Below are 27,852 nucleotides of genomic sequence, written 5' to 3'. Positions count from 1 at the left end.
GGGGCCGGGCCTGCCTCCCGGAGAGCAGCTTCCTGCAGCGCCGCTGGCCGGAGCTGGCGCGGTCCCGCTGCGGGCATGGGGGGGCGGAGCAGCCCGGTCCCTTCTCCCCACGCTCGCAGGACCGCGGTCCCAGGGCGCCCTCACCACCCAGGCGCGCACCCGTAGCTCTGCGGGGCGGGAGCTGGCCGCCCCTCACAGCCACCATCTTGACTGGCGGCCGCCATCTTGGGTGGAGCTGCCGCCGCTAGAACCGGCGGCGGGGCGGGGGGTGTCCGGGCAGGCCCCGCCGGGTGGCCGGCAAGCCGCCGCGGTGACAGGCAGCGTTCGGGGGGCTCCAGCCTGCATCCCCCCCAACCCCGTTGGGCTCTAGGCTCCACTAGCAGGACCCGCTCCCACGGCTAAAGGCAGCCACCCCCATCCCGGCCGGCTCCGGAAACGCCTGAACGGCTTTCGGCACGTTTCAGAACTCTTCGTGCGCCCATCGGGAACACCCGAGCGCGGCCCAGCCCCGTTGATGAGGTTCGGGTATTTCCGGATAGGCCTGAGAACGCCTCGGGTGTCTCCGGAGCGCGGTCAGCATTTCCGGTTACGACAGATAAAACGCCTTTGGCTTCGTAACGGCACTGAGTGCTCGCGCGCTCTCTAGAGCCGGGGCGGAAGTACGGGCGGTGGAGACGTCAGTTCCGGAGAGTGACGGAGCGGCGGGTCAGAGGCGGCAGCAAAATGGCGGCGCCTGAGGAGCGGGAGCTGACGGCGGAGCAGACCGAGAAGCTGTTGCAGTTCCAGGTGCCGGCTGGCGGGAGCGGAGCAGGCGGTGCCGGACCCGTCCCACCGGCGCTGGGGGTCTGCCGGCCTCCGCCGGGCTGGGGGAGCGGCGTTCACTGGGAGCTGGGGCAGGCCCAGCACGGAGCTGAGCGCGGGGTTGTCGCGCCGGGCCTGGGTGAGGGGCGAGAGGAGAGCGTCCCACGGTCCCTGTCTTGACGAGGGCGAGCGGAGCTCTTGTGTCGGGCTCTGCCGGGCTGGGGCTTCACTGAGGTGCGGCCGGTGCTATGCGTGCCCCGGGTGCTTCGTTAGGGATGGTTCTGTCATCGCTAACTGGGAAGGCAGGAAGTGACTGCTGAATAATAAACCTCATTAACTCCACACGGGAAAAATGCCTTGGTAAATCCCGGCCATTTTATTTAAGTAGTCTGAAAAATTCCCTTTCCTGTCGTCACTGGTGAATGGAGGAGCTTTTTGTGGAGCCGTGAGAGGCTCAGCCAGAGAGTTTCTGTGCGCTGTGGTTTCTCAGAAAATTGTTTTTATCCCTCATGGTTGGGTAATGCCTCTGCTGGGGGGAGGCCACTGAGGATTCTAATGATCTAATCTTGCTGTCTGCTGCATTAACGTGGGCTGGGTTGCTTAACCTTTGGCTTGCCAAGGATTCAGGGCTGTTCAGTAGCAGAGTAATTAAAACAACCAATCTGTAGATGTGGTTTAGTGTGGAGAAAACAGTGCTGTGGAGTTGGAAAACTTCAGGCTGCTCAGTGAGAAGTGATTAAACATGTGAGTAATGAAAATGATCTTCAGGTGTCTGGGGTTCTGAATTGTAGGGCATCCTGGTGTTCCTTGGGTTGCAGAGTTCTTTTACAAACACAGTGCTGACTTTCAGGAGTGTTTTGTCTCATTTTGTAGCTTCATATTATTTTTTTAAAGACTAATCTGCAGTGTTTTGGTGGGATGTGACTGTAGAAATACAGGGCTTAAAGGGATTCAAGAGGCGTCCAGTCCCGCTGCCCTCAGCTGAGGTAGGTGCAGGTTTCTCAATTCCAGACAGATCTTGCCAAGCCTTTACCTCCAAGCCACGGGGATTCAGCAATGTCTGGAAGGAGCCAGTGTGCTGCAGTGTTCTTTTGTGACTGTAGCTGTGAGGAAACTTTTTCTTATGGATATAGCCTCTAAATCTTTACTGCAAATTAAGCTTTTTGGGCAATCTTAACTTGCAGACTAAGGAGGCAGAGCAATGTTAACATTGCTTTCAGTGTGCTGCCTTTTCCCTGGTATGTACAGGAGGTTTGAGCTTATGCTGCGCATCTCTGCAAAAGCTGTCCTCCAGCTCCCATTCTCTTGCTGTAAGGTATCAGTGCTCATTAATCTCCTGAATGTGGATGGATGGGACCAGCTGCACTCATCAGGGTCCCTGTTGCTATTTTCAAAACTCTGTGGGCAGCTGTGAAACTGAAGAATCCTGTTTTCGTGTGTTACCTGGTGTTGCCATGGGCAGCAGGCTGCAGGGGAAGCAGGAGTCAGGAGGAGAGATTCATGTTCTAGTCCAGCTCCTCTTGAACCCTGGTTTGAAGTGGAGGGAAATGCTCCTTAGACCACAAAGGGAAGAAAATCTTCAGTTAGAAGACAGGTGTCATCCACAGCCTGATGTAAAAGATCAAGTCCAGAAGGTGTTTGATCCTTGGATCCTCATTCCTCTGTCTTGTGGTGTATATGAGATTAGCTTTTCACCAGGGCTGTGCTAATGATAGGCTGCACTTGTGATTCCTTCTCCTTTGGCACTTCCTTTCAGTCAGGTGTGGGCTCAGTCCTGCTTGTTTCTTTGAGATAGAATAAATCAGCCCACCTGCAAAAGATTTCTTATTTCATTTAGGTGGATTCTGCTAAAAAACATTTGCTGTTTGGAGGGGGTGGCTAAGGCTCACTAAAATCCTTTGTACATTGCTGTTGCTGCAAAACACTGCTTCAGGTGGCTTGTAAACCTTTCAAAGGTTCCTGTTGCCTTTACAGTGAGCACTTAAAGTATTTCTCAAAGATAACTTTACGTATTTGTTGTGCTGCACTATCATATGTGATTTGTACAATACCCTGTGGTGGCAAAGCCTAGTACTTCTGCAGAAGGTGGCATGTCACTGCTGTGTGAATAAAGGAGGAGAGAGGACTAAGAGAAGGGAGTGGGGATAAATAACAAAGATGAGGTGAGCCATTGCAGAAGGCTCTCAGCAGTGCTATACTTAAATGGGAAGCCTTGAGCAAGAGCTGTAGACTGCCATCCACCCAGCAAACAGCTGTTCTGGATGAAAATCCTGTTGCCTTACACTGTTTATCCTAGTTCTGCTGGAATTACTCTTCCCAAGGCAGAGAGGTGGATGCCTGCTGGCCTGTCTGTTGCCAGAGCTTTTGGGGTTACAGTTTGAATACCTGCTTTTCATGAATCCCACTGATGTTTGCTCGATGTGCGTTGGTAGTGCTCATGTAAGCAGCTCTGCTGGCAGAAGGGTGAAAGCAGCAACTTGCTCTTCCTGTGCATGGGGCTGGATTAGGGCAATTGTCTGCCACCCTGTGATGGCAGGTTAATGGAGGGGGGAAAATGTAGCTCTATGGAGAGATAATTGGGCTAAAAGTGAAATAAAAGCAGCAGAGCGCACTCACTCTTGCCCGCTTTCAGCCTCCCATTTGCTGCCAAAGCTTTGACTAATGTAAAGGAATAAAAGCATCTAAATTTTTTATCTGCCAAGATTTGTCTATGTTGACATCTGTAGAGAGAAACTTGATGTGAACAGCTCAAGAAAGCTGTGGAGAATCCAGCTCCATTTGGGAGATGGAGGAAAGGGCAGAGCAGCTTTTGTAGGATCTTGTTATTGATCTGCGCCCATTACACTTGGGCTGGTGTCTGATGTTCTAATATGCTAATATAAAGTAATGGAGTGTTGTTCACAAAGGCAAAGTTAGCACTCATGATACCATCTCTGACTTCAACTGGGGAAAACTAAAAGCTCAGCACTGAAAAAATCTCTAAATTGAAGAGAAAGGAGGGGACAAACTCCAGGCATCTTTCCTATTCAGTGTATTGTGTATCGATCAAAACCCTCACAAAAGCATTGGCTGTAATACACAAGGAGAAATTCCCTCCATAAAGGCTTTCTCCTGCTTGAAGTCAGATGTTCTTTACCCTGGAAACACAATTCTTTGGAATTTGGCAGTGGGTTGGGAATTAAGAGCGGTGCCAGTTACTGTCCTGTGGATTTGCATCTCGGTGTTTCAACATAGGAGTGTATCTGCAGAGGGAAATTTCCTAAGTCCAGTTTACAACCTTTGTCCACTTTGTGTGCTTTTGAAGCACATGGAGTTTTGTTTTCCACTACGTTATTGAGAAGATTGCAGCATTCTCAGCAGTCTCAAAGGTGAGAGATGCATTTATTACATTCAGCAGCAGCTTCAGTATGTTTTAAGGTAGTATTCTGCTTTCAGAGGTGCTTGAGATGGCAGTGTTGAACTTTCCTGGCATTTGTGGTGCTTAATATCTTGTTTTTGGAATATTATCCATTTTCTTGAGCTCGCATCTTAATTTATTTGAAGACGTGAGGCTGCTAGCTTAATGGGATTAATTTTACCCAAGGGGGGGCTTATCTTTTTCTTGCTTACTATGTCTAAGAGATACAGTCTTTAAGATACACTCTTTAATGAGAGATTACAGTCAGTAGGAAACCAGTAGCTACTGATTTGAAGATACTGTTTAGTCCCCTAGCATTAATGGTACTAAGGAAATGCTCCTTTGTCTAATGTGAATAATGCAGTTTGCAGCTACCGCCAGAAATGCTGTAACTGGTGCAGTGGAAGTGATGTGGTGTTTCAAGTCTCTGATCTGTGTCTGTGGTTAAGGTGAAGCAGTGGCTGTAGAAGGTGCTGAGATAACGGGGTACAAAAGGAGGATAAGGAGCAGTATCAGTGCTTCCCAGCAAGTGTTGTTCAACTGACAGTTGAACAGTCTTTCTGCAGTTCCTTATGTTGGGTGCAAGTCATTCTGAACCCATATGTGTCTTCCAGAACAGGCTGGAACTGTAGTGTGTCTTATGATGCATGTCAAAGTAACATTCAAAAAGGTGTTCAGTTTAAGATGCCTTTACAAAGGCAGGTTTTTCTTTGCAGTGTTTGATTGTGCAGCTTCATTGATCAGGAGAGGCAGAAGCATAAGGCATGGTGCTGCTGGGCTGGTTCTGTCTCTTCTATTCCTTGTTGAGAGCAACTGTATTGAGATGCTAAGGGGAAAAAAAGAGTAGATTCCCCTCTATAGAGACCTGCCATTGTCCAGCTAACCAGCAGTGTTCCCGTTGCTGTAATGATGATGGGAAAGGGGTGAAGTTTGCTGCCTTGTGCTCTGTCTCGGACCTACTGAGCAAATGCTGCAGTGCTTTGGTCCTCATTAGGTGCATGTTGATAGTTCTGCCTGGCTGTTGCTTTGGTGCTGCTTTCTGACCTAAAACTGCTAAAACATTTGCATAATATAAAAAGGAGAGAATGTTCAGCCATGAAGCTCTGTTAGTTTAGAAACAATGGTGCAAATGAGTTTCTGGAGCTTGTTGTGATTTAGACCCAGCTGGCAGCTAAGTACCGTGAGCTGCTCACTCCTTCCTCCCCTAGTGGGATGGGGAGGAGAGTCAGAAAAAAGTAAAACCTAGGGGTTGAGATAAGAGCAGTTTAATAATTGAAATAAACTAAAATATAATAATTGTAGTGAAAAGGGAGACAACAGAAATTGGGCAATAAAACCCAAGAAAGACAAGTGACGCACAACACAGTTGCCCACCCTCTGCTGACTGATGCCCAACCTGTCCCCAGGCAGTGACTGGTGGCTCCCAGCCAACTCCCCTCAATTCCTATACTGGGCATGGTGGTCTATGGTACAGAATATCCCTTGGGGTAGTTTGGCTCAGCTTCCTGACTGTGCCTCCCGGCTTCTTGTGCCTCTGCTCAGTGGCAGAGCATGGGAATCTGAAATGTCCTTGATCAGTGTAAGCACTTCATAACAACATCTAAAACATCCATGTGTTACCAGTGTGATTCTCACACTAAAGCCACAGCAAAGTGCTGCACCAGCTACTAGGAGGAAAATTAACTCTACTCCAGCTGAAACCAGGACACTTAGAAATCCTGCAGACACCAGCAGAATTTCCAGGATGTTCAGGAATGTTGATCAGAGACTTTCCAAGCTTCAAAAAACTTAAGACTGTGACTTGTAGAATCAAATAATTGAGTAAATTGTAGGTGCCTTTTAAGATGCCCTTCTACCAGAACGATGGAGTGCTTCTGTTAGAGTTTGGGGTAAAAAAGTCAGAACACGAAGTCTAAATTTTACTCGGTGAAGCACATCTTGAAAGAAAAACAGTTAAACTAAAGCACTAAATCATGAAGCTGAGCAATAAATGAAGGTGTTCTGGCAGCAACAGCTGAGTGCCTGAGCTTTATTTCTTTTGTGAAATTTACTTGCGAGGTGCTCCCTTGCAAGGACTTACGTTTTAATACATTTTTATATACCACCGGGCAATGACTTGAAGTGCATTTTTCTGAGCAGCTCCAATAGCATAGTGAATGTCAGCAATGCTTTGAACAGTCCAGTTCTGTACAGCAGAATGAAACAATGGTGTTTGCCCAGTAGGTTGGGTGAAAGGTAGAAATCTGTGGAGACTTCATGAAAAAGAAGCCAAGAAATGCTCAGAAGTTTGAACTGAGCCCAGAGATTGAATAGGCCATTTGTCCACTGCATTACTTGGGTGGAAATAGCATGTGGAATGTATGAATGGGGGTAGGGAAGGGAATAGATGCAGCATCCTTCTCCAGTAGAAAAAACAATTCAGTGCATTCTGAAATGGTCAGTTTGTCCAGACTGCCCCGGGGGCTTTTGAATGGAGCAAGGAATGAGGCAGATACAGAGCAGAATTTAATAGGTTTGCTATTGCTGTCTCTTCTTGAGCCGTCTAGGGAGCTGCAGCCTCTGTAGGGTTACACCAGCTGCCTGGGATGGTGTCTGGAGAGAAATCTGCCAGGTGAGAACATGGAGCATTAAGAATCTGTGGAGTTCTCCTGTCAAAAACAACCTTGCTGGAGAAATGGTCACATTTCAGCACTCTCCTTCCATCACCGGCACGTTTTTGTGTTGAATGTTACGCTGCTTGTGACAATTATTGTCATTGGTTGTGCCATCTGAATAGCTGTTTCTGAGGAGAGTGCTGTTTCCTTGGCTTTCTGTAGCCCAGTTTAAAAAAGAAACCAAAACTTAGTTTAATTTAAAATAAAAGCAGTTTTCTTCAAAATTGCAGCACTCTTAATGGTGTCATCTGTAATGAGCTTTCACTGATGGGTTCAGAGGATTATTAAAAGGGTGGCATCACATTTGTGGCTTTCTCATGGAAGTGCTTTGGCTCTGTGGCAAGAGGTGAGGTTTACAGATCTGAAATGTCTGTTCAAACACCTCATAGCAAGTGGTGTGGGGAGAGATGTGTTGCTGTGGCACAGTGACAGAGATGTTCACTGCAGCAGGGATTTGTCTCCATTCAAGGGGTGCTGACATGGCTTCCTGTAATAACAAACACTGTTGTTTGATCTCTTGCACAGAAGTTCTGATTGGCATGGGGTTAAAATGCATCTCCCCAAACACTGGTGTGAGAGCCCAGTGTCTCTGAGGTCTGTCAGTGTATCTGGGCTGTGTATTCTGCTTTGGATCCTGTCTGTGCTGGACTGGATTTAAATGTTTTTACTACAGCATGCCCTGTGATGTGGGAAAACTCCTTCATTGGTGTCTCATTTTGGGTTTAGTCTCTGTTTGTGCTTGTAGTGAGTGAAGTAATGGTCATCTTGTGTTTTCAGAAATGCTCTGCCTGCCTTTTATGTTGATGCTTTGTGATGGTGTTTGAGGGCATATCCTTTCAGAGTGAAACTTGTGGGCAATGTTAGGTTAGACTGGGCTGAGTGCATTTGTAGTAACAGACCTTGGGTATTGCTAACAATTGACTAATGCTGGAAGAGTGCAAAGGCCTGTTTGAGGTCTCTTGTGTGCTTATGGATTTGGGTTGGCTCAGGTTGCTCTGCTCATAAACTGAGAGCAGAGCACTTTAGAGTATTGTGGCAATGTGTTGCAGTAACTCCTGTCTGTGCTCATGTGTTGGAAAGAACAGTAAAAATACAGCACTTCCCTGGCACTCGCCTTAGAAAATGGAATTGTTTAGGTTGGAATAGACCTTTAAGATCATTGAGTCCAGCTATAAACACTACCATGGCCACCACTAAACCTGCTTTTATTCTCCTCCTTTAGGACCTAACTGGCATAGAGTCCATGGACCAGTGTCGTCACACATTGGAACAGCACAACTGGAACATAGAGGTACCTCCTCAGAGAATCTGTAGCAGTTTCCAAGTCCTTGGGTTAAGTGGAGAATGCTTTGGGGAGGGGGAGCCCTACTGGTAAGCTTTAATTTGCCAAACCCTAAATTTACACTAATAGCTCTTTATAACAGTATCTTGATGCTGGTTGCAGGAACACACACACAGCAGAGTTATGGCTGTGAACAGTCACTTGACTGGCACATGTTCTGTAGCATTGTACAGGCTGCCATGGAGAGGGGTTTCTGTCCAGGGGAGAGTATCGGTGGTTATAGTTTGTAATGAGTTGAGCTTATGCAGTGCTTTGAGGCTATGGACAAATTGTACTTGCTGTTAGTGTCCAGAGTATAAAAAAAAAACCATATTTTCTGCCATGCTTAAATGTCTAAAGCCTCCTTTTGCTCTTTTTGTGTCAAAGGCAGCTGTACAGGACCGACTAAATGAACAAGAAGGTGTCCCAAGTGTCTTTAATCCTCCTCCATCCCGGCCGTTGCAGGTCAATACAGCTGACCACAGGATCTACAGCTATGTTGTCTCAAGGCCACAACCAAGGGCAAGTTATCTTACAGTGGATTTTGTCCAGATTCTTGAGTGACTCTGTGAACAACAGAACTTGCAAGCAGGGAAAGGAGTTGTTTTCATTGTATGCTGTTATCTCCTTTCTAAATATGTTACCTTCTGAAAACAAAATGTAGAGCTTCAGCCTCTATTACTGCTGTGGGCACTTTCTCTGTGGTGTGATTCACACTATGAAACAACATCCTTTGTGTCATAGAATGACTTGCTGTGCTGTAGTCAAGCTTTTTGATCAGTTCAGTTGGAACAAAAGATTGTCTGCTTCATATGGTAGAGTGATAATAGGTTTTTTATCTTATAGAGCCCCCTAAAATGTATATTAACTTCAATACAGTATCAGTGACTTGCATTAGTGTTTCACAAACAGATTTGCATGAATACCTCTTAGACTCAGTGCTGTTAATCCCTTTGTACAGTTAAGAAAATTAGTGCAGAGCAAAAGCATTGCTGCTTGAATAGTGATGCTGGTTTTTAGACATCTCACGTTAAATTCTGTATGAACCAGGTCTGTCACTTACATGTGACTTGGTGTGTCTGAAGCCATAAATATTGCTGAGCTTCTTTGCAGTGGTTGGAGCACTGGTGTTCCCATGTGTGCTTGATGCTGGGGGACAGCTTTAACAGGTCTGTTCCTGGGGTGGAGACTGTTCTGATCCTTTGTTTGTAATTGCAGGGCCTGTTAGGATGGGGTTACTACTTCATAATGCTTCCATTCCGATTCACCTATTACACATTACTTGATATATTTAGGTAAGTAATTTTTGTGCTGACTCATGTGCTGACTGCATCAAGACACACAAGCTTGGATTTGGCTGCACCTCTGTGACTTGGATGTTTAATGGCAAATTTTTCCATTTATTTACTCAGTTGGCTTTATCTGTAGCCTTGTAATGTTTCCACACCATTTTGTAAGAAATAATCTTTATTGTAGAGAAAAAGAGCATTTTGCAGCTCTGTAAATTAAATATTGAATTGGAATTGTAACTCCATATGGCTTTACAGTTAGAGTGCCATGCAAAGGAAATGCAAAACAGGATCAAACTGTCCAGTGTTCTTGGACAAACAGCTTGATCAGAATGATGTCCCATTGGGCTGGGCTGCAGGTTAGCCTGCCCTAATCCATGTGTTTGATAAAACCCAGACTGTAAATACCTCTGGCTTTCCCTTCAGTGTGTATTGCATCTTCCCCATTTACTGCCCTGAAGGGCAAGTTCATCCTCACAGCGTTGGAGAGAAAAGGGAATGCTGACATGTAAATATCAAGCCGTCCCAGTCCTGCCATCTGCATTGGTTTTGCCATTTCCTCTGGTGCATTACTTATTTTTTGCCTTAAGGACTTTTCCAAAGTTCAGTGTAATTTCTGCACATCAATAGAACCAGGTAACATTGATACATCGCTTGCAATGAAGCTTTTTCCAGCCTTGGAGGAATGGCTGTTGCTTCTGTGTGCATTGGACTCCTGGTGTAATGTTCTCTGTCTGCAGCTCTTTGCATTCTGGAATTGTTAGTCTTGGAATAGAAGAAATGTAGTTTTCAAAGTTACCTGGACAAAACTGTGTGGCTTTTAACAGCCCAGCTTCGGCTAAATTCTTCAAACCTCGTAGTGTTGGCATGGCTTCTGCCTGATGCTTCAGAGGAAGTCAAAATTGTCAGTCACACAGAATTCAGATATACACTGATGGCATGAGATGATATTTGTCTGTGGGATGGTTTTTGTAGCAGTGGTATCAGTTTGCAGCAGGTGGCAGTTTAGGTTATGATTATAAATGTTCAAGGGTCTCAGCTGTGACTTTTTTCCTCCCTTATGAATACCAGTGGCTCTGTGGAAAAGAAAACCTATTCTTCAGAAAGTCATTAAGCTGAATTCAGTGTCCTTTGCTTCTTTCCTAGGTTTGCTCTGCGTTTTATACGCCCTGATCCTCGTAGTCGGGTCACTGACCCAGTGGGGGACATTATTTCGTTTATTCATATGTTTGAGGAAAAATATGGGAGGATACACCCTGTCTTCTACCAGGGAACTTACAGCCAGGTCAGTGTCACACGTTGGTGCATAGATCTTGTGGAGATGGAGAGTGGGGATTTTGCCAGACAGTATCAGGGCCTACCTGGCAAAATCACTTTTTATCTAAAAGCTTAGTGTTTGTCCCCAGACTTTAACAGGGTACTGGAGAGCTAGGGAGCAAGTGTATTGAAAAAACAGTGTCTGCCAGGCTTGATGGTATGCCGAGTCTGCAGAGTTGGAAAGCAAAGCTGCTCTGAGTGTTCCTCAACCGTCTGTACAGCCCTATAGCTGACAGCTATTCTTTGTAATGCTGCCTTTGTTTTTATAAACTGTGGTATGCCAGAGCCTGTCCTTCTGTTCACCAAATTGGGATTGACTGCCTGGGCTTGTATTACAAAGCAACTCCAGAATCTGGAGTAGAACCTCAAAACTGTGAGAGGGAGCCCCCATGGGCAATGAGAGTTCTGCATGTTAGACCTGGACTCATGGTGCCCTCTGTAAAAGAGGGATGCTCAGTGGATGCTGCCTCTTCTGCAGCTTCTCTCAGCCTGGCTGAGGGAAGGACCTCCTGCAGCAGTGCATCCCCGCAGACAGTTGGATCAGCACTGCTTCCTGCATGCTAGGGAGGAATGTGGAGTCTGTATCTGCTCTGCACTGCACAGTGATGGAGCATGATGCCTCCGCAGCTCTTCTGGCTCCTCTGTCTTGCCTGGAATCCAAACTTCAATAGCCATGGAATGGTTAGGCTACCAAAACTCAGTGCCAGTAAAACAGGGAGCTTATTGTGCACTTATCCTGAGTTCCCATTAAGAAATGGTCTAGTTCAGAAATGGGTTTGTGGAATCCAGAAACAGTAGATGCAAAAAGGGGTTTTCTTTTGTTTGCCTTTTGCTCTGTTGGGGACTGCAGTGTTATTAAGTTATCTTTTTTTAGTAGCATATTCATCTGATGTTGTCTGAAGATTGTGTTCTATATGGGCTCAAGTGGAAAGCTCATCCCTGGCTGCTGGGAGACTGAGATGGAGGGTTCTTCACTGCAGCTGGTCTGGCAGGGCGGGGGGGTGGTTTTGCTCCGAGTTCAGTGTTCTCCAAAGGCACCTCCTGAAAGGATTGGGAGGGAACACCACTGTAGCCCTCTTAAATGAGGGTTTAGTCAGAAGGGCTGACCCGTTCATCCTCCACTGTTGCTTCATTAAAGCCATGCTAATGGCAGAGTAATGGCCCAGGTAAATGTTGTGGAGCTATGTCCCACATTGTGGATGCTGCTTTCCCCTTGCCTAGAGCTCCTGTAATGTCCCCTATAACGTTACCTTCTCTGCTCTTCTGCCAAGGCACTGAATGATGCCAAGCGGGAGCTGCGCTTCCTGTTGGTTTATCTTCATGGAGATGACCACCAAGACACGGATGAATTCTGCCGGTAGGTAGGAAAATGTTAGAACCAAAAGGTTATCTTGCCACTTTAAATGCAGCTTCGCTCACACAGTCTCTTCTCATCCCTTAGCAATACACTGTGCGTACCTGAGGTGATCACCCTCATAAACACCAGAATGCTCTTCTGGGCTTGTTCAACCAACAAACCAGAGGGATACAGAGGTGAGTGTTTCCCTCTTGGGCTTTACCTGTCCCCTCCTGACAAGTCAAATGCTCTTTTCCACCAAAATGTGTGCTAAATGCACGGTTGGTTTTTGTGCAAGCAGACAAGAGCTTCCAGGGTTGCACGGGGAAATACATGCTTGGATGCCAGGAAAATACCTTCTGCTCTTTGCCTCCACTGTCTGTATGTTTCTGAGCAGCCCTGGTGCTGTGCTCTCTGTTGTGGGCCTTCAGGCTGCTTTCAGTGCCTTGTTAATGGGAGTTAGTGGGTGTGTGCTGAGGATTAAACTGATGCAGAAACAAGTATCTGACAAGCTGTGCCCTTAACACTGGCTGGTGTTATGCCTGAAGCCAGGAGTGACTTGTTAGGTGCATTCTTCCCTTTCTGAGACAGACATGTTTACTCCACACCCAGTCTCTCTGTCTCCTCAGAAGTCCTCAGTGAGGTCCTTTTACGTACTCTTTCAGAGCTGTTGCTGCCTGGCCTGCCAGTGTTCTGGTAGGGTTTTGCTGCAGATGGAGCCTTTCCCAAGTTCTGTTCATGTCTCCTGTGTTGCTTGTCTCCTGCTGTGAAACAGGAAGGGTCAGGCCAGGAGTTCTGGAGCACTAAATCTGGGTCATTCTCAGCTTCATAGTTCAGCTACCAGCTAAGGACTCCTTGAAAGAGTGGCTTTCTAAGGAGAGATTCTTTTACTTACTGCTGGTTCATTGCTGCAATGCTTTGGAGTCACAGCCTAGAAAACAGAGCTGGAAGGGATTGTGGCCTTTCATTTAATCCATGGGGTGCTCTGGTTTCATTTGAAGGGCTCCACTGGTAATCATTGCTCCAAGCTGCATGTTGTGCTGTGCTTTTTTTGAGGAGCAGATGATCAGCAGCTATAGGTGAACAGTACCTTAAACGCCCCTGAACTGCTTCATTCCCTGCCCCAAGACAGAGCCCACTTCCGGCAAGACCAACTTGGATTTGTTCAGAAACGTCCAGGATGGGCACTGTCATCTGCCCACGATGGTGTTTTCCAGAGTCTGGCCACCCTTAATCATCTCAGCAAGTGTTTCCCTGTGCTTGACCAGTGTTTCTTTTCCTGCAGTTGAAGGCCGGGGCTTTTTGTTCTGTTCTGAATGGACATTCAGAGCAGTTTACTTCCTTCCTGCTTGAATCCAAGAACCTTTATGGTCACTTGAAAGCTTATTTTTCCCCCTTCGGTCTCTATGCTCCAAGCCACTTCCTCCCTTTGCTGGTTTATAGGTTTTAGTTTGACAAAATGGAGGCTGAGGCCTCCTGTGCCTTGATAAGAGATGGTGGCTGTGGAAGCTGCATTGGTGATGGGAAATGTTTGTGCTGTTCCCCTCGCTGGCCCTTCTGGATGGGGCAGTGATGGTCGTGCCTGTTCCTCAGTCTCCCAGGCTCTGCGAGAGAACACATACCCATTCCTGGCTGTGATCATGCTGAAGGATCGCAGGATGACAGTAGTTGGGCGGCTGGAAGGCCTTATCCAGGCTGATGACCTCATTAATCAACTGATGTTCATCATGGATGCCAACCAGACATACCTGGTGTCTGAACGCCTGGAAAGGTATGATGGGACTTGAGCTCCAGTTATGCATGCCTTGTGGAGGCAGGATCAGATCTGCTCTGTTCTGCCCTCCCTCCAGACACTATTTGTAGGCAAACAGCTTGTTATCTCCTGTTCTGTAACATATCCCATTGGCTCCCCTCTTCCCAGTGGGATCACTGGTGCATAAATATAGATCACCCTATAGCCAGGGAGCTGGATGTGTTGCCCACAACTGAAAGGTGGCTGTGAGTGCTCTGCTGTTCTCTGCAGCTGGAGCAGACCCTTAGCATGCTGGAGCTTTGGAGGTAAAGCTCAGATGATGGTAGAAGCCAAGCTGGAGCGAAGTACTGCAGCCAGTTGGTGAGCAAGAGCTGCTGCCTGGGATGGCTGTCCTGAATTCTGACTGTGTTTCTGGTAGTGCCTCACAAGCAGGAGCTCCAGCCCGTGATAACTCTGTGGGATCTGTAGACTGTGTCCAAAGTAGGGTGCTGCCTTATAGTCTTCTGCCTGCCCCTCCTCTGCCCCATGCTTTCTGTGGGGACCCAGTAGTGTTTTGATGCTTCTGGCTTCTGAATTGTGCAAAGAATTGGCTTGAGGAGGTAAAACCATGAAGAGCCTCAAGTATGAGGCAGAAATCCTGGGCACTGTTATGTGCTGTCCGCTCTGTCATGCTGCAGTGGGTGAGGAATTGTCTGTGTTCAGCTCATGTCCACTCAGCTGAGGGGACACAGTCTGTGTGCTGGGAATGTGGAAACCCTGCTTCCCTTTCCAGAGCTTGTGGTGCTCCTGAGGCATTACCTGATGTGTGTGCTCCTATGAGCTTGAGGCTGTACTTGGCACCCTCAGGTCTGCCCTGACCCTGCTAGCCCTGACTGCTCCCTGCTCATGTCTGCAGGGAAGAGAGAAACCAAACCCAAGTCTTGAGGCAGCAGCAGGATGAGGCATATCTTGCATCCTTACGTGCGGACCAGGAAAAGGAGCGCAAGAAGAAGGAGGAACGGGAGATGAAGAAGAGGAAGGAGGAGGAAGTGCAGCAGCAAAAACTAGCAGAGGAGAGGCGGCGGCAGGTGAGAGTGGGAGTGCTGGAGGGCCTGCTGTGCCCTGTGGGGTACGGGGTACTCATGCTGTGTAGGAGCAGTGCCTGCAGTAGGGTTTGTCTTGGAGCTGCTTGTCTTGATCAGGGCTTGAGTGTCCTCAAAGCCCCCTGGATTGGCTGTGCTGCAAGGGACAAGCACAGAGGCCAGTTCACTGCCCCTGCTCTCCCCTTTGCAGACACTGCAGGAGGAGAAGGAGCGCAAGTCGGAATGCCTTCCCCCTGAGCCACATCCTGATGACCCAGACAGTGTCAAGATCATTTTCAAGCTGCCTAATGATTCCAGAGTGGAGCGGCGATTCCACTTCACACAGTCCTTGACGGTGAGCTTGGGGGCAGAGCTGATGGGCTTCTCAGGGTATGAGGGTCAAGAGATTCTCCAGGTGACTCAGCAAAGCTTTGGTTCCATTGGACTTTGCCAAATGGTGACTTTTGCCAAGACCCTCAGCAGGCAGAGTTGTTCCTGGATAGGGGAGGGTACTGTGGGCCCTGGACCCACCAGCTTAGAAGAGATTAGAGGGGAAATGGGAGAAACTTCTCCTGGGCCTCTAGTGGTTCTTTATTAAATAATGGTGTAGGGAGAGCCAGAAACAATGTCCAGACTCCATAGGTGCTCTGACATGTCCCGTTTCATGCACGCTAAGAAAATGGCTGTCTCATGTCTGCAGTGCAGTGATGGTGCAAATTTGGTACCATTCCCCCATGAGATGCCATGGCTGCAGCCTGGCTGTGTCATTGCTCCCCTCGCTGGCAGTTATTCCTGTGCTTCTTTCCCAGGTGATCCACGACTTCCTGTTCTCCTTGAAAGAAAGCCCTGAAAAGTTCCAGATTGAGGCCAACTTCCCTCGCCGGGTCCTGCCCTGCCTCCCCACAGAGGAGTGGCCCAACCCCCCCACATTGCAGGAGGCCGGACTGAGCCACACGGAAGTCCTCTTTGTGCAGGACCTCACGGACGATTGACGCTTCTTTCCAGCAGCCACACCATGGAAAGAGAAATTCATATTATTATTATAATACAATATTTTTTTTAAATGACTGCGTACAAAAAGAGGGATCAGAGACCACGTGGGCCTGTGCTGAGTGTGTGTGCACGGGCGAGAGGAAGGCTGTGTGTGTGCGTGGCCTCACACACCCCCGTGCACAGCCATCCCCTACACTTGGAGGGCAGAGAGGGAGGGGAGCTGGTGTTGCCCCTCCATCCTCCCTGGGGCGGACCAGGCATGGCAGCTCTTGGGAATTCTTGCTTTTATTGATGACAGTAATAATAAAACCCCAACAACCTGAACATCTCGTGAAGATTTTGATACTGCTGCTCCTGCCAGCTGGAACACCGGGCACGTGAATGTGCTGGGAGTGGGGTGGGAAGGGCTGGACAGAATCTCTTCAGCTTCCCTCTGTGTATAAATAACTTTCCTTTTAATATTTCTCTTGCTTTGTAATGACCAAAGGAGAAGGGGGTTGACTATATTATTAACTTTTTTGATAAAGAGCTGGTTCGATTCTTACCCGTGTGGGGTCTTGTCCAGGGTTCTTAGCCTGCGTAGTGTAATAAACTCTGCCTCTAGCATGTCTGTGCCAATGCTGTCTGCCTATGCCCCCTGCCCCAGCTGGGCACCAGGGAAGGGGGTTCCAGCTGCTGCACCTCAGCTGTTGGCCTTGGAACTGGTCCTTTTGTGTGAGACAGGAGCGTGCACAGTACAGGGGTACTAGTGCTGGCCTGTGGCAATGAGCTCTGGGCTGAGACTGGGGAGGAGGGAAATGGCCCTTTCTCTGCTCCTAGGGCTGGGTAAACCCTTCGCATTCAAGTTTGAGGTGAAAAGATAACATGCAAAGTTGGTGTAAGCCTGTTGCCCCTGGGCCTTCGTCAGGGCTGAGAAATGGTGCTGTCAGCTCCTGCCCAAAGGGAGAGGGGTGGCAGCATGTCCCTTTCCTACCTGCTGGTCACCCTTCTGAACAGGCAGCCATGTGCTTGTGCCAGCATGAAGCACAGAAGGGAGAAGGGAGCTCTCTCCATCCCACCATTTCTGCAAGCTGTAAAGCATCCCTACTTCCCTGCTGGCTACAGGCTCTTTTAACAAGAAGGGACCTTTCATTTTCCTCCCAAAGAGGTCTTCACCCTTTCTGGCCTTCTGGAGCAGCTCAGTTTGGGGAGTAGCAGCCTTGCTCTCATCCTTGGGGAGCTGTTGCAGGTGTGGTGGATGTTTCTGTTCCCTCTGCTTGAAGTGCCATCTTGGGGCTGCTGAGGTTGCTGGGGCCAGCCTGGCTGTGCTGGTTCCATACCCAGCCACAGTGTGCAGGGATCACCTTGGCTGCTGCTAGAGCCACCCAGGAGGATGCCCTGTCCCATGGTGGCAGCTTTAAAGGATCTCCATGTGAGAATGAGTGGGGTCCTTTGTGCTGCTGGATCAAGATCCTTCTTTTGATCTAGCAGCAAAGGGGACACAGCACAAAAGGGAGGTGGGGCTGTTGGGAGTGAGTCCAGAGGAGGGCAATGAAGATAATCCAAGGGTTGGAGCACCTCTGCTCTGGAGCCAGGCTGAGAGAGCTGGGATTGTTCATTCTGGAGAAGGCTTTGGGGTGACCTTATGGCAGCTCCCAGTGCATGAAGGGGCTACAGGAAACCTAGAGAGGGGCCTTGGACAAGAGGGAATGGCTTTAACCTGCCAGAGGGGAGACATGAGATGAGCTCTTAGGCAGAAGCTCTTCCCTGGGAGGGTGCTGAGGCGCTGGCACAGGGTGCCCAGAGAAGCTGTGGCTGCCCCATCCCTGGCAGTGTTCAAGGCCAGGTTGGACACAGGGGCTTGGAGCAGCTGCTCCCGTGGAAGGTGTCCCTGCCCGTGGCAGGGGTTGGAGCTGGACGAGCTTTAAGGTCCCTTCCAACACAACCCATTCCATCATTCTATGACCCAGCCAACTCATGCTTCCACCCTTGTCTCTCCAGGCCTCTCCTCCAAACCCACTCTCTGGGGCTCTTCTCCCTGCTAAGTGATGGCCTGGGGACCCCCATCCCTGAACAGAGCATAAGCCCAGCCTCAGCCCTCCAGCGCACACAGAGACGAGGAGGGGCGCAGCGTGTTGGTATACATCATACATTTATTAGTGAATATCCCTCTCAAAATCAGCCACAACATTAAAAAAAATAATGATTGCACTACTTGGTCAAGCAGAACTAGCAACTTTCATTTTAAAAAAAGTACAAATCTGTTAAAAATTTCAATCAGTATAATACACATATATATAATACAACATACTAGTTATGTTAAATGCTACAAAACCAATATGATTCCAATGGAATGGAAAAAAAACAAACACTTTTAGAGCTTTTAAGAACCTTTTTTTTCTATATATTAGCCTTTTTTCAAATACATACATGGGAAAAATGAGGTAACTGTAAAATGTGCAAGTAACAGAGCAAAAAAAATTATATATATATATTTATATATATATATATATATATAAAAACTTTCTAACACAGAACACACGTCCTAGCACCTTCCGGGGAGCCGCGGGGGCCGCGGGGGTCCCACCGGAGGGCCCGGGGACTGGTATAATAGAACAGTAAACAGTCCACTATCCCACCACAGGAAATCATTGGTAAACAGTGGTATCTACAGCGCAGTCAGCAATCACAAACACCCTAAATAATTGTTTTTTAGTATTTTTTTTGTCATTTTTTCTTTTTGTTATTTTTTTTTTCTTAAATGATACTTTTAGCTGCTCATTGGAATAAATTCTGCAGCACACGAGCTGTGAGCTTTCGAGTCGCCGTCAAAGGACCGTAAGGCTTTCCTGGCTCCCTGGGCACCGCGAGGGCGGGAGGGGAGGAATGGGGGGGGACGGGACACGGGGCGTCTCCGGGGGGCACGGGGACTCCTTTGGTTATCAGTCACTGAGTGAGGGACGGGGAGGGGGCCGGGGTCCTGCCCAAGGGGCACCGAGCCCAGCGGTGCCAGTGCCCGCGGTGGAGCTCATGGCGCCAGGACGGGGCCATCGGCCTCGACGCTCCGCACATGGGGACCGCCAAGGCTGGGGAAGGGAGGCAAGGGGGAGCTGGCCAATAGCGACACACCGCCTGCCGCCCCCCCCGCACCCGATTGGCTGAGCGGAGACCTGCTGATTGGCGAGAGGCCCCCCCGGACCAATGGCGTGGCAGCGCGGGCAGCGCGGTCCCGTTCCCCTCCATGTGCCCCCGGCCTCGCACCCAGCCGCTGCCCGGGGCCAGCCCCGCCACTGGCCCCCGGCCCGCGGGGAGCGGCCCCCGCCACCCTCCCCCCCGTCCCCTTGCACATGCCGCCGCCTCCCGCTCGGAGGGGCGCAGACCCCGCGGGGACGGCCCTGAAAAGTCTCACGGTCCTGCTGTGGCGTTGCGGACATGTGCAGTACAGTGCATGGCAGTATCAGCTGAGCACAAAAACCCCTCTCCCCACCCCCCTCACCCCACAGCCGGCTACACGTAGCCAAGACCACGTTCCAAGCTGGTCAGACATGCATGCATATTTGTGAACATTTACATAGGGCTGGCGTCCGCTCGGAGGCTCCCAGGCCGCGAGGGGAGGGCGGCCCTCACGCCACCCCCCGCCTGTCACCCTCCTCACTAAGGAATCATGCAAAACCACGGCCACGCGGGATGGCTGGAGCCGGGCAGCGGCATCTCCCCTGGCCCCACACCGCCCGGCCCCACACGGTTATGGGGGAAGATATGGCAGCGGGGGGATGCTCACAGCTGCCCCCCACACCAGCTGGGGCAGGGCCGGGGGTAGCACTGAAAATACACTACGAGGTTATGGATAAACCCCGCCCCGTGGCCCCTGGCCGGGCTCCCCTGCACCAGCCGCCCAGCCAGCAGGACGGGGCACGGGGCTATTCCAATCTATGGCAGCGGGATAGAGAAAACGGCAGCAGGAGCTGCAGGCCAGGCGGACACCTCGTGCCCGTGGCTGCAAGGATGGGGCCGGGTCTCCCCCTTCAGGCATCATAGGACGCCATGGCCCAGCCCCAGGAGCTCTGCTGGGAATGGGAGAATGATCAGGGAGAGGGGCCAGGGCTGTGCCAGCACCATCCTCCCACTGGCTAAGACCCCAAACAGCCACAACACTCCAGGGCTCCGCTGGGCAGTCGAGGTGGGAGAGGGGCTGTGTGCGGAGCAGGGATGGAGGCGATCCTGCCCCGGCCACACCGCGAGGCTGCTGGTGTCCGACCTCGGCCACCTCCTGCGGCTGCCCCCGGCCTGGCACTGCGGCTCGGGATGCATCAATCCGCGGCGCTCCCTTCTCCCTCCTCCCCGCGTCCTCCATGAGCAACGCCAAGGGGAGGAGCCGCTGGGGCAAACGGCCACGGAACCAAAAACGCGACAGAAAAAGGAACCAGGGGAGGGGGGAAACAAACTACCATTAAAAAAAAAAGGTGACAAAGGGAAAAACGCTAATTCCCTAACGGAGTACAAAGACCTGGAAAGTGATGGAGCAACAATAGCGTCTTTGGAGCGCGGAGGGCACGGCCACGCGCCTCCTGCCTCCAGCACAACACGATTCGGGCCCCGGGAGCGCAGCCGAGTCCGTGCCCGGCAGGGAGGAGGAGGGCTGGCCGGGAGCCCGTACTGCTCAATGCTCACCACATCCGAGGAGAGGCTTTGGGGAGGGGGGGTAAGCACAGGGTCAGGCCCTAGCAGTGGGCAGCGGCCCCCACCCCTGGCCCGGCGTGCTCGTCCTCTAACGAATTGTGCGGCTCAGCACCCGCCTGCCTCAGTCCGCATCCCGCTGCACCTCTGACGCGTCCGCCCGGCAGATCGGGCATGTGCGGTTTGCCTGCGGGCACGGAGAGAACAGGGCTGAGTGAATGGACACCCCAGAGCACCAGCAGCACCCAGGACCCCCCCCCAGCACCACCACCACAGGCTGGAAACACCCCACAGGGTGCCACCTCCCGAGACTGCCTGATCCACCCTGCCACTGCTCCCAGTACAGAGGCCACCTACAAGGCAGCGCCCTGCACCCCCAGCACCCTGACAAGGCACAGGCAGTACCTTTAACCATTTGTCGACACACTTGGCGTGGAACTCGTGGTTGCAGGGCAGGACGCGGAGAAGCTGCCGGGCCTCGAAGTCACTGAAGCACACGACGCACCTGGGGGAGGCGGCCATGAGTGCGACCCCAGCATGGTAACACAGCCCCCAGCCAACACCAGGCAACCCCGTTCCCCCACAGCAGGCTCCCCGCCAGGCTCACTCACAGGGTCTGCTCGGACTGGTGGCTCTCAGGGTTGAAGCGGTAGGACGGGAGGTGCTCGATGTCTGCTTTGGTGAGTCCCCGCGGCTTGGCCTCCCCCAGCCGCTCAGCCAGGTTCAGCAGCGCCTGGAGGGATACGCAGAGACTGGCTCAGCTGGGCTCATGCCCCGGCACAGCACCCCTCCAGGCTCTATCCCCACCCTGGCAGTGCGATCCCCACACACCCCCCCAGTTCTCCATCCCACTGTCCCACGGAGAGGATGGTGGGAATGTGTGGTAGGAGACAGGGAGCTGCTGCATGGCACATGCCTGCCAACGCACCTCGTAATTCTCCATCTCCACATCGTCCACGTCCAGGTCCAGGCTGATCGTGGGTCCCACGGCTGTCGGCGACACAGGAAGCATAGAGCTGGGGTGGGCAGGACAGGGTGGTCAGTGTGGAGCCACAAACCCCAAGCTCCACTCTGGCATGCCCAGAGCCACCTGTGCCAATGCCATGGCACTGTGCCCCCCATCTTGACCCCCGTGCCCCCTTGCATCTCCCCCAGTACTCACAGGAAATAGGGCAGGAAGCTCGGGTAGTACGGGGGGGGCGGCGGAGGAGGCGGTGGGGGGGGGCAGCGCCTGCTGCAGCCGGTACCGCTGGGTGTTCAGCCGCCGGGGCATCATGTGGGGGTATGGCTGCAGAGAGATGGGATGCTCAGAGCCGTGCCAGCCCCACAGCGTCCCCCCACCCCTCCACAGGACAGGCACTCACCACGCCAAATGGCAATTCTTGGTGCAGTGGGTCGTGGGGGAGGTAATGCAGCGGCACGGAGGGGGACAGCGTGGGAGCATGATGGGACGGGGGGTACGTGAAGCCCGCAATGGGGTGCTGCTCCCCTCGCAGGTCCACGTCATTGTCTATCCTCTGCAGAGGCTGTGGGGAAAACAGTTATGATGGGGGAAGTGTCCCAAATACACTGCCCCGTCATTAGCAGCAAGGAGGCACCACGGACATCCCACCCATCCCCCCAACTCAGACCCATGGGGGCTGCAGAAGGACAAGCCCCCCCCGGTGGTCTTTGTTGGGCCACGGGGTGCAGTGTGTCCCCAGCCCATACCCACACCCCAACTCACCATACGCGGATGCTGGGCTTGGAGAGGTACAAACTGCCCCAGGGGGGCCATGTGGGGTGGCTGGTGGGGGGGCACTGGCGGTGGTGGGGGGTGCAGGATGTAATGGTCGCTGGAGATGATGGGGGGGAACGTCTGGTAGGAAACGGGAAGCTGTTGCATGGCACATGCTTGGATCAGCTGAGGGGGGGAAGAGAAAAACAGAGGTCAGACACCACCGTGAGCATGGCTGCCCCCTCCCCAGAGCCTCCAGCAGACCCCGTGCCCCCAGAGCCTTGCACTCCAGTGGGGTTGGGTCCCCACATGACCTCTGGGCACCCACAGCCCAGGCTGTCCCCTGCGGGTGACCCCACTGTCACTCACCGGGGGTGGGAGGCAGCAGAGCGGGTAGTGCTGTCCACTGAACATCACTGAGCATGCTGGGAGCTGCTGGGTGCTGCACCCAGGGATGTGCTGGCCAGCGTGGATGGGGAAGCCTTGTGTCGTGACGGTGGTAACCGTGTAGGAGAGAGGGACAGGTCCCTGGTGCACCTGAGGACAAAGGGCATGGTCAGGGTACAGCCATAGGATACTGAGCACCTGGCACTAGGACACAACCACCCAGCACCGCTGTCCCAGTGGTGTGCCCAGAGAAGGGGCACTCACTGCAGCCTGCTTTCAAGGTGGGTTTTGTACCCCTCTTTGCTCCCCATGGCTTCCAACCCAGCACTGCCACCATGGATGATGGTGACAGTTGTGACATGAACAGTATGAGAGGACAGCCCCCAGCCCAAAGGAGCAGGGACCAGCCTGGGTACACCCAACCTGGCAGAGGGACCCCAAGGTTTAAGTGCTTGCAAGACACTTGGCAGCTTCAGAGCTGGGTGCCCCCAGCAGCAACCGACCATCCCGATGGGACCCAGGGACCTTATCTGAGGACCACTGCCCCAGGGCCACCAGAGGGTCACCTTTGGGACTGGGGGCTGCAGCACGTACCTGGTCATGCAGATCCACCATGAATGGGTTCTGGTGGGGCGGGTGAGCGGCCGGGTGAAGCATTCGTGGCGGCGTGCTGGGGAGAGCGTATGCGCGGGGCTCATCTACAGGGCCGTGCGGCTGCTGGGGGAAGGCAGGGTGCAGCTGGGGCTCATCCTGGCCCAGCAGGGCTGCCAGAGGTCGCTCGCGTCGTCCCCACTGACGCCTGGCAGGGGGGCTGCGGGGCCAGCGCAGGAGAGAAACAGAGCAGGAGTGACCCCCTGGGCCAGGGCGGCCGCAGGCGGGTCAGTGACAGCTCAGCTCCCAGGGTGAGGTGCGGAGGGCATCGAGCTCCACAACCAGCTCATCCACTCACCCTGCACGTGTCCGCAGCACAAAGGGGATCACTGCTCCCCAGGGCCAGGAGGATGATTCCCTGTCACAGTCTCCCCACCAAGACCCCCAGGAACCGGTGCCTTGCCCCAGCAGATGCACAGAACCATCCCCGTGTCCCCACACACAGGGGTGACAGGGCCCCGCACCCCGTACCTTCGCCGGAGGTGGTCGGGGCTGCTGCAGGGTCCCCCCGAGAAACGGCGCTGGTTAAAAGGGGCAGAGGGTGGCCGCCTATTCACTGCCAGTTCCCATGGTCGCATTGGTGACGTCGGGAAGCGGATGGGCACGCAGGACCTCAGGCTCCAGGCAGGGTGAGACACCAGCACCTTGGATCCTGCGAGAAGGACACTGGGTCACCCCAACACTAGGGCTGTAAGAGCCCCATATCCTCCCCAGGCCTGGGCACTGCAGCCCACTCCCCACTGCTTGCTTTGGGAAAGGGAAGGGAGGAGAGGCCGGGGCAGTGGGATGGTGGCATAGATGTGCTGGAGCTGCAGCTCGCCCGGCTCCTGCCTGTGCCACCTCCACACTGGGAGCCAGGAATCCTTCCTGTGCCCAGCACTGCCACCTGCACAAGTGACTCTGGGGTACTCCAGTGTCACTGTCCGTGCATGGCTCGGCCTGATGTTTCCTGCAGCAGGGATAGCAATGCCAATGAAAGCTTCTGCTGCTTGGGCACCTAGACCTGCACCCACCCTATCTCCTGGGGCTGGATGCCACCCTTAAGGGTGTTAGGAACAGCCTGCCTACCCCCCCCCCATTTACTATCTTTCCCAGTGCAAGGCCAAAGCCACCCCCCATGCAAGCCACAGACACTGAATGAGAAACACTGTTTTACACAAGCAATGAAGGGCGCTGGGGCTGCAGCAGCATCCCAGGCTGCTCACCGGCCCACAGTGAACCTGAACCATGGCAGCAGTTGGGGTCCAGCATATGCTTGGCCAAGCCAGGCTCCAGTGCTGCTCTAGGGGCTGCTCTCCCTTGCTGGGCTCCAGAGTTTGCTGGTCCAGACTGATGCTGCTACCCCAGCGACAGGCACAGGGCACAGCAGGGCTCACAGCTCTGCTCTGGCCCAGTCTGTCCATGGCAACTCTGCTGCATCCAGGGCACAACCACACATGGCCATGGAGGGGGCACAGGGACAGGCTGCAGCTACAGCCGGCCAGGCAGCCCTGCTCCCCTGCCAGCCCCACCGGCAGGGGTCAGTGGGCACACAGCCCCAGGCCCTGACCCACCGCCCCACGTGTCCACACCCCCCCCAAGCCATCCTCCTGCTGCTCCCCTGCCAGCACCCCTTGAGCTCCACAGCCATGGCCTTGGCACTGGAATCCACACACCCCTAAACCCTGCTCTCCTGCAGGCTGCTGGTGCCTTCCCAAAGCAGATCCTTCAGTTCCACATCCTCTTCCTCAGTGCACATGGCAGAGGCACATCAGGGCCAGGAAGGGCACCCTGAGCCCGGGGAGCACTGCTCAGCTCCAGGAGGAGGCAGGGGGGTCTCAGCCCAGCAGGGAGAAGCCACAGCATCACATCTGGGTGACATGCATCACACCAAGCATGGCAGGAAGTCACCGGAGTGAGCCTTGTGCCACACAGAGGGGTCTCAACCTCACACCCACCTACCAAACCACGCTAAAAGCAGAAAACAGACTATTCTCTCTGTTATTTTGGAGGGGAACCCCAAAATCCACACCCTGAGCCCCCGTGGAGCCTGCCTGGCATGCTGCTAGGGAAGGGGCCACACTCAGGGATGGGGTTTGTCCCACAGGTGCTTTATTCTGCCCCCAAACTCCTGTCCATGTGCCCCGTGCCAGCAGCTGGGGCCGAGCTGTTAAAGTGGTGCTCCAGGGTTAATCCCACTCCCCAGGAGCCTCCGAGGTGTTGCCGCTTCAGTTCCACATCCTCACTCCCGGCGCACACGGTACCAGGGCACCTTCCAGAACGATGGGCTCGGGGATGGAAAGTGCCTCTCTCCCCCCAGGGCACATTAAAGCCATGCGGGAGGTCCCGGCCCGGCACCCCGAGCACACGTTCCCCGCCGGCGGTGGCTGCGCCCCGTCCTGCCCCAACCCGCACCCACATGGCGCACCCCCGGCTCCTGCCCTGCACCCGCAGCCACCGCGGGCAGCGGCACCGCGAGCCCGGAGCCATGGGGACCGCTCGGTGCGGCGGGGGGCGAGGCGGCTCCCGGGCCCTGCCGAGAACAAAGTTAGCAGCGCGCCAGCGCTCACGCCCGGTACCATCTGCTCGGGCAGCACCGGGCTCCGGGGGAGCCGCCCGCCCGCCGCCGCCTCCCCGAGAGCCCTGCCGCCCGGTAACCGCCGCCGCCGGCTCCGTCCGTGCACCCCGGGCTCCCCGGCACCTCCTTTCCCCGTCAGTACCGCCGGGGTCTCCGCTGGCCCCGCTGCCCCGAGCCCAGCCGCGGTCCCCGGGACGGCGGCACATCCCGGAGCCCCCCGACGGGCGCAGCACCGCAGCGCTCAGCCCCACCGCGGGTGCAGCGCCCGGCCGGCTGCCCGCGCCCCCCGCCGGTGCCGGGCCGGGAGCTGTGGCTTTAAGAGCGGCCGCTCCGGGGCCATGTGCTCGGCGCCAAACAAAAGCAATAACAAAGGCGGCCGCCGGGCCCCGCTGCCGCCGCCCGGGGCAGGTGCCGCCGGGGCTCCGAGGGCAGGTCCCCGCCGCGCTCCCGCCGCCGCCCGCACCTACCTGCACCGACGGCCTGGGCCGCAGCTCCGGTGCCGCTGCGGCGCCCCCGCCCCCTCTCGCCGCTCTTTGTTCACCGACGCCGGGCCCGGGCCTGCCCCCCCCCCCGCCGCCGGCCCTCCCTCCCCTCCCACCCGCCCGCCTCCCGCCGGGCCGGCCCCCTCCCCGCCGCCGCTGTTTCCGGTGCCTCTTTGTTTTCCGCGGCCGGGCCACGGTGGCGGGGCCGGGGCAGGCGAGGAGGGCCCGGGGGTCGCGGGGGTGACTGTCCCTTTAAGAACCGGCGGCGGGAGCGGAACGCACCGGACCGAGTCACAACACTCGGAGGCCCCGGGGGCGCGCGCGCGGCTGGCGGGGGGGGGGGGGTGAGGATGCGGGGGGTTGGGGGTGTGGGGGGAAGGCGGTGCGCGCGCTCCCCACGTGACCAGGCGTGTCACGCTCCGCAGCCATCTTGGAAGCGCGGGGCCGGGCCGCCACGCGGGGCAGCGCCGGGCTCCCCCCCCCCCCCCGCCCCGGGGGGCGGTGTCTTAGCAACGGTCTCCATGGAGAGGGGGGCCCGTAGCAACGGGGCCGGCCCCGCAGGACCGAACCCCCCACACACACCCCCCCCGCCGCAAGCGGGAGCACCGCGCACCGGCCCCGGTACCGGGCGCGTCCCCTCACCCCGCTGGGACGGGCACGGCGGGGGCACCTTACCTGCGGTCTGTCCCGCCGCTGCCATCGCTCCCGGCCCACTAGGTCTCAACAGCTTCGTGAGCCCGGTGGGCCCCGGGGACAGCAGCACCGTGTGCCCGGGCAGCCCATGCCGTGCTCCTGCTGCCAGGTGGGTGGCAAAGCCGGGGCAAGGGGCAAGGTGAAGGCAGGAGCTCGGCTCCTCACGGCCATGGCAGCATGGAGAAGCTGTCCCCATCCCACCCAGCACACTGAGACCTCGCCTGCACCCACCGCCTGCCGGGCACACGCAGCTCTCCCACGGTATCTCCACACAGTTCAAGCCTCCAGGCACCAGAAAAGCCCCTTTTGCTTCAGAAAAGCCTCCCGCTCTCTCCCCTCGACTAAACAAAGAGCAGGAACCCCTCAGAGCATCCCCTGCAAGCGAGCAGAGCAAAGCCGAGAGCTGCACACCGAGGCCGTGCCCCCGGCAGCACCGCTCATCCCCAGTCCAACCCCTGCGCGGAGGAGAGCACATCGCAGCAGCTCTGCCGGGAGCCAGATGCTGCATCCAAGGCAAACTTCCCCGTGTTAAAACGCACACTTAGAAATTCCCAGGTAGGCGAGCGAGCCAGGCGGCAGCCCTGATGTAATGCTTCTAAACCAGCCCTCCCCTGACAGCTGGGCTTTAAAGTGCTAACAACCGAAAGGGAGCTAATTAATTTGTAACATCACCCCTTTCAAAGAAAACCTCAGATCCCTGGCAACAATTTAATGATTCAGCAGGCTCATCATTGCCATGAGCAGTTGGAGTCTGGTTTGCCCCATCCCAACCCGGTGCCCAGCTCCT

General features: G+C 54.0%; 2 protein-coding genes across 2 annotated transcripts; one reads left to right on the top strand and one right to left on the bottom strand.

Moving 5' to 3' along the window:
• The first annotated feature begins 28 nt into the window (after positions 1-28).
• FAF2 (Fas associated factor family member 2) lies at positions 29-16,528 on the top strand. Its single transcript, XM_034067281.1, has 11 exons — positions 29-786; positions 8,075-8,143; positions 8,561-8,695; positions 9,392-9,468; positions 10,609-10,747; positions 12,051-12,136; positions 12,221-12,312; positions 13,709-13,886; positions 14,764-14,935; positions 15,141-15,284; positions 15,739-16,528. Exons 1-11 carry the CDS (start codon positions 724-726, stop codon positions 15,919-15,921), a joined length of 1,338 nt encoding a protein of 445 aa, XP_033923172.1. The 5' UTR covers positions 29-723; the 3' UTR covers positions 15,922-16,528.
• Positions 16,529-19,379: 2,851 nt separating this feature from the next.
• RNF44 (ring finger protein 44) lies at positions 19,380-26,425 on the bottom strand. Its single transcript, XM_034066831.1, is given in 12 exon segments — positions 19,380-20,765; positions 20,984-21,083; positions 21,190-21,311; positions 21,507-21,594; positions 21,741-21,808; positions 21,810-21,866; positions 21,943-22,104; positions 22,305-22,481; positions 22,665-22,832; positions 23,277-23,493; positions 23,805-23,985; positions 26,358-26,425. Coding segments are annotated over 11 exon segments (1,329 nt in total). The 5' UTR covers positions 23,912-23,985; positions 26,358-26,425; the 3' UTR covers positions 19,380-20,702.
• Between the last annotated feature and the right edge of the window lie 1,427 nt (positions 26,426-27,852).

The sequence above is a fragment of the Melopsittacus undulatus genome, chromosome 10 (assembly GCF_012275295.1).
Source record: "Melopsittacus undulatus isolate bMelUnd1 chromosome 10, bMelUnd1.mat.Z, whole genome shotgun sequence".
Classification (NCBI taxonomy): Eukaryota; Metazoa; Chordata; class Aves; order Psittaciformes; family Psittaculidae; genus Melopsittacus; species Melopsittacus undulatus.
The sequence above is the reverse complement of the archived record's forward strand: the minus strand, read 5'-3'. Positions and strand labels throughout refer to the sequence as shown.